The sequence below is a fragment of the Bubalus bubalis genome, chromosome 13 (assembly GCF_019923935.1).
Source record: "Bubalus bubalis isolate 160015118507 breed Murrah chromosome 13, NDDB_SH_1, whole genome shotgun sequence".
Lineage (NCBI taxonomy): Eukaryota > Metazoa > Chordata > Mammalia > Artiodactyla > Bovidae > Bubalus > Bubalus bubalis.
Genome location: NC_059169.1, coordinates 74,174,063 through 74,180,062, shown reverse-complemented (window position 1 = coordinate 74,180,062; position 6,000 = coordinate 74,174,063). Strand labels below are relative to the sequence as shown.

The window sequence follows — 6,000 nt, the reverse complement described above, 5'->3', positions numbered from 1 at the left end:
GGTGGGGCTAGATGTGTGGTGCATTGCGTGCACCACAGTTTGATGAGGTCAAACTGTGAGGGCCTGTGTGGAGAGGATTGAATTTTATTCTAGAGACAAGAAGAGAGAGGGGAGAATCTTTAAGCAGGGGAGTTGAACAATCATATTTTTCTGTTACATGTCTATTGTCATTGACCTCATGAAACGGCTCCAAACTTTTGGACACGGCCAGGAAAGGAGAGGGTGGGACAGACTGCTAGCGTAGCATTGACATGTATACACTACCACGTGTAAAAAGCTATTAATAGCTCGTGGGTAGCTGCTGTAGAGCACAGGGAGCTCAGGTCGGGGTTCTATGACAACCTAGAGGGGTGGGATAGAGGTGTGGTTGGAGGGGGGCTCAAGAGGGAGGGGACATATGTATACTTAGAGCCGATTCATGTTGTCTTAGAGCAGAAACTAATACAACATTGTAAAGCGATTATACTCCAATTAAAAATATATTAAAACCAATAGCAAACAAACAAAAAACAAAGGGCTCTGGGTTTTGGAGTCTCTTAAAGGGGTGCGCCCTACTCGTTTAATTGAAGGTGCTCAGGGTAGCCTTTCAATAAAGACCACTCTGCTAATTCATTTTATTTATTTCTCCTACCTGTCCTCCAAATGCTGTCTTTCTCTCCTTGGCCAGGATTGGACATACACTGACAGCCTTTGTCTCTTTAAACCCCGTTTTTATATTTTGACACTTTCTTCTGTTACTCTGACCTGGTCTTTATCTGTACTGCTGATGTTTGTGCCCATCCCAACCTCGATTTTAATTACTCAGACACAGCCCCTGGAAGTAGCCACGCCCACTCAAGAAGTTGCCCGCCGATGAAGTTTGTCCTCAGTAGCGCGCCGTAGTAACGGCCGCAGCGCGCAGGCGCGGTTCCCCGCTGCCGGCGGCGTGTGTTCGTTTTTCCCAGGGCTCCCGGCATCCCGGAAGTTGGACCGCGGGCTCTTCACAGTCAACCTCCGGCCAGGGTTCGCCGTGTGCTTCGCTTCCTAGTCCCGCAGTCATCAGCTCCCCGGGCCGCTGCTCTAAGTCCGCAGGTCTCCGCCGGCGACAGACCCATGGCCGAGCGCGGAGAACTCGACCTAACTGGCGCCAAACAGAACACCGGAGTGTGGCTGGTCAAGGTAAGGTTTGCGTGGCTCCCGCTTGCGCTCCTTTTAAAGTAGTTTAAGTGACTTGAGAGGAGACGGAACTGGCAACCCACTCCAGTACTTGGCTGGGAAATTCCATGGACGGAGGAGCCTGATGGGCTACAGTCCATGGGGTCGCAAAGGGTCGGACACCACTGAGCGACTTCACTTTATTTCTTACTATATAGTTCCTTTTGGAGAAGGAAATGGCAACCCACTCCGGTGTTCTTGCCTGGAGAACCCCATGGACAGAAGGGCCTGGTGGGCTGCAGTCTATGGGGTTGCAAAGAGTCGGACACAACTGAGCAACTAACACACACACACACACACACACACACATACACACCCACCCACCCACCTTGAGACCGTCTCTCACACCCCCCCCCCCACACGTGACTTGAGACCGTCCCACTTTCTGCGCCTTTTAAAGCTCATTAGGGCTCTCTCGTTAGAACTTCGCTTACCTTGAGAAGCAGGGTTGGTTGGTAGGCTTGTTTGCAGACGAGGACGTTAGTTCAGGGACACCCAGTGTGTTTTAGCCAACTAAGAGTCTGAACGTGCCTGGAATGGATCTCCTTATCCCACAACCTGGTTTTTCTGGGCTCCTGTCTTGATGGCCTCCCGGTTTGAGCATTTTACCCAAGACTGAAGACTTTCTTCATCTCCACTTGCTGAAACTGATTTCAGTCATCAATCTCTGTAAGAAAGTTGAGCGTTTGCTTTCTGGGTAGTTTTCTGAGCCAGAAAGTAGAACTGGTCTCTGAGTACCCTGGTGGCTCAGATGGTAAAGCATCTGCCTGCAATTCAGGAGACCCAGGTTCGATCCCTGGGTGGGGAAGATCCCCTGGCGAAGGGAATGGCAACCCACTCCCGTATCCTTGCCTGGAAAATCCCATTCAGAGGAGCCTGATAGGTTACAGTCCATGGGGTCCCAAAGAGTTGGACAGGACTAAGTGACTTCACTTTCACTCGTAAAGTGTTCTTTTAGGTTGATGGCTCTTATGGAATTCCCAGGAGAGCTGAGAGTGCTCTGAACTCAGGGAAGGAGAGACCGTGGACTGGAGTGTTCTTTTAGAGCTCGACTGGGACTCAGGTGAAACTGTCAGTAATTTTTTTTTTTTTTTTTTTTTTTGGTAAAGTCAGCATTTTGATTAACCCTTAGTAAGTACTTATTGGGCTTCCCTTGTAGCTCAGCTGGTAAGGAATCCACTTGCAATGTGGGAGACCTAGGTTTGATCCCTGGGTTGGGAAGATGCCCTGGAGAAGGGAAAGGCTACCCACTCCAGTATTCTGGCCTAGAGAATTCCATGGACCGTATAGTCCAAGGGGTCGCAAAGAGTCAGACACGACTGAGCAACTTTCACTTCTTCACTTAGTGAGTACACTATTTATGCCTTACTTTTTCATATTGGGGACTGTTGTTTCTTAGGAAGTTTTCATAAGACGTGTATATTCAAAATGTGATTATGATAGTCTTGAAAACTCAAGTAAAACATAGAGACCTTTATTTGTTAGATTTTTGAAAAGCTTTTATCTCATGTCTGAGTTTTTATCAGTTAAATCTGAGAGGCCCTTCCAGTCTTCCTCTCTGATGTAGCTCCCTTATGATTCAGTTCAGTTCAGTAGCTCAATTGTGTCTGACTCTGCGACCCCATGGACTGCAGCACACCAGGCTTCCTTGTCCATCACCGACTCCCGGAGCATACTCAAACTCATGTCCATTGAGTCGGTGATGCCATCCAACCATCTCAACTTCTGTAGTCCCCTGCTCCTGCCCTTATGATTATTGACTAGCATGTTGAACCTGTATTAACATTCTCCAAAGCACACGCACAGTCATATTTCATGAGAGTAGGCGTCTTGCCTGTCACACCCAGAACTGTGTTTTGCGTAAGGTAAATAGCTCAGATAATGTGATGTATGCATGAATGAATGAATGAACTCTTATTCTTCAACCCTAGCCTTACTCTCTGGCACTGATTTGACTTATCACAGTGATATCAGTGTGATTTAAAATGATGGAGTAACCAAGTATCTCTCTCCTCCTGCATGCTAAATGGAGAGATATCATTAGGGAGATCTCCTTTGCAGATGGAAAGAGCCTGAAAAGATGACGAGAGCTTGAGGTGATGTGTTTGTACTTGGAGCGCAATAGATGCTCAATAAATGTTGTTTGCCTTACAGAGGTTTGGATGGGGGGCCCATAGTATCTCCGTAGCATACCATGGAGAGTGGTTCTGAAATGCAGGAGTGAAAATGCACAGTAATGTGGTGTGGGCTGGAAAACAAAGAGGACATCATGCCAGGAGTAGTGGATTGGAACCATATGACATTGTCACGTTGTGAAATGGGAATGTTTTAACTCTGCTGCTGCTGCTGCTAAGTCGCTTCAGTTGTGTCCGACTCTGTGCGACCCCATAGACGGCAGCCCACCAGGCTCCCTCGTCCCTGGGATTCTCCAGGCAAGAACACTGGAGTGGCTTGCCATTTCCTTCTCCAATGCATGAAAGTGAAAAGTGAAAGTGAAGTTGCTCAGTCGTACCCGCCTCTTAGGGACCCCATGGACTGCAGCCCTCCAGGCTCCTCCATCCATGGGATTTTCCAGGCAAGAGTACTGGAGTGGGGTGCCATTGCCTTCTCCGGTTTTAACTCTAGTCTACAGGAAATGAGGAGAGTCTTGAAGGGTTTTGAGTAAGGCAGGGGTACAAATGATTCTTTGGGAGGGGGGGGAAGCTTGAAGAGAAGATAACCAGAGTCAAAATTAGAAAATTATCACAGGATCCTAGACATTTGATAGTGAAGTCTCAGGAGTTAGGGAAACTTTTTCAGCAAAAGTTGTCAGGATGTGGTGACTGACTAAATGAGGATGTAAGAGAAAGTTACAAATCTAAACTAAAGTTAAGAAATTTTAGTGTTCTCTCTTATATGGCCATTTGAATACATTTTATCACTTTAAAAAGGAGTCTTACTAATGATAGTTCAAATTAGAATTTTTCTGTTCAAATTAGAATTTGAATAGAACCGCATGCAATTTTAAATCTTTTTGGTATACATTCATATTTCTTATTATAAATCATGCCCTGAGTTCTGCTCTTTGAGGATTATTTGTTGCAAAATATGTGAGTTCCTAGAGTATCGCAAGTTTATGGGCCATTTTTGTTCATAATTTGTTCATTATTTGAAATTAATTAATTAATGATGAAATTTCACTAGAAAAGTAAGGAAAAGGATAAATACAGTAAGTTATACAAGATCTCTCAGAGTTTTAAGCAGTAAAAAAGTTATCTGGTGGAATCAGGGAAGACTTCATGGGGAAGCTGACATTTAAGAAGAGCCTATGTAGTTGATTAGTTAGGGGGGAAAAAACGTTCTGAGCAGGGCTGGTGAGTGTTCAGGAAAAGGCAAATAGAGTGGAAGATTGTGTACCAAAATGTCCACTACCTGTATCTGTTCTGACCAGTGGAATGCTGTAGGGAGAGAGCAGTTGGCCAGGTGATGGTGGTCAGGCGCTCTCGCCCCATTCCACTCACATCCTACAGCTGGGATCATTTGTGGCACTGCGCACGCGCGTCGTGGTGTGGTCTATATAAGCACCACCTGAAACGATCCTGTAGTCGAGGTGAGTCTAGTTGAGTCGGGTAGTCGTTGCTGCTGCTCTGTCAGCCGTTAGAAAATAAAGCATGTACACGTTGCTGCTGCAAATAAAGACCGTCTGTGGTCCCTGCAGTGCCTCACATCTTCATCCAGCTTCTCCGCTCATGCTTTGCCTAACCTGAGGTCAGCAGACAGTGAGATACAGCAAGACAAAGGCCATTTCTGGAGTTCTGAATACCTTAAATCTACAAGAGAATGATGATCTAAATAAGTTTTGATAGATAATAGACGTGACTGAATTTAACTTTAGAATAGATATCGCCTGCTCAAAAAAACATAAACAACTACAGTTTGCCCTGGTCGGGGACCTCACCCCTTGTAGTGGGCATCACCCAGTTCCTGCTGCTCAGTCTTTGCCACTGTCAGGTTGCCAGCCGGTCACAGGACTGCTGTTGCATACTGGACACCAAATCACGGTCTGAAAGTGATATTTAAGAACATCGTAGCATAGTTCTATTGTTTCACTTCCAACATTTAGACTTCTGGAAAAGTCATCTTCTCTATTTATGGTTGCCTGGACGGTAAGGGTACCTGATGGGGAAGGAGAGGAGATAAAGCTCACAGCGTTTTTAGGAGTGGTGGGGTTTTTGTAAGTAATGAATATCCTATCAGAGCTTGAAGGATAAGAAAACTCTTTCTTAGAGGAAATGGACAAGTGGAGGTATTGACAAGCATTGTGGTAGGTTTGCCCAGCAACTTTCTGGCCAGCATAAAGATGTGTTTCAGGTCCCATCAGCCTTCCTCCAATAAGCATTTTGATTGATGTTTGTTGGAGGAGAGAATCAGGACCGAAGGGACGGACATCCTCTGTGAATGTTGGGTCCTCCATTCAGTAGCTCAGTTGGTAAAGAATCCACCTGCAATGCAGGAGACCCCAGTTCGATTCCTGGGTCGGGAAGATCCACTGCAGAGGGGATAGACTACCCACTCCAGTATTGGGCTTCCCTTGGTGCTCAGCTGGTAAAGAATCTGCCTGCAATGCTGGAGACCTGGGTTCGATCTCTGGGTTGAGAAGATCCACTGGAGAAGGGAAAGGCTACCCACTCCAGTATTCTGGCCTGGAGAGTTCCATGGACTGTCTAGTCCATGGTGTCACAAAGAGTCGGACACGACTGAGTGACTTTCACTTTCGTTCAACACCTCAAAAGCCATCAAGCTTAGCTTTTCTTTTTTCACAGACAA

At 46.2% G+C, this 6,000-nt stretch overlaps 1 protein-coding gene across 2 annotated transcripts in view; it reads left to right on the top strand.

Annotated features, from left to right (window-relative positions):
- Positions 1-884: 884 nt before the first annotated feature.
- GTF2F2 (general transcription factor IIF subunit 2) overlaps positions 885-6,000 on the top strand; it is a 135,972-nt gene continuing 130,856 nt past the window's right edge. The window contains exon 1 of one of the 2 annotated variants that reach the window (XM_044926827.2): positions 885-1,158. In XM_044926827.2, the coding sequence (XP_044782762.1) occupies positions 1,093-1,158 (66 nt within the window). In that variant the 5' untranslated portion in view covers positions 885-1,092. The remainder of the gene's footprint in view (positions 1,159-6,000) is intronic. The other variant, XM_006053388.3, reaches the window with a different exon arrangement.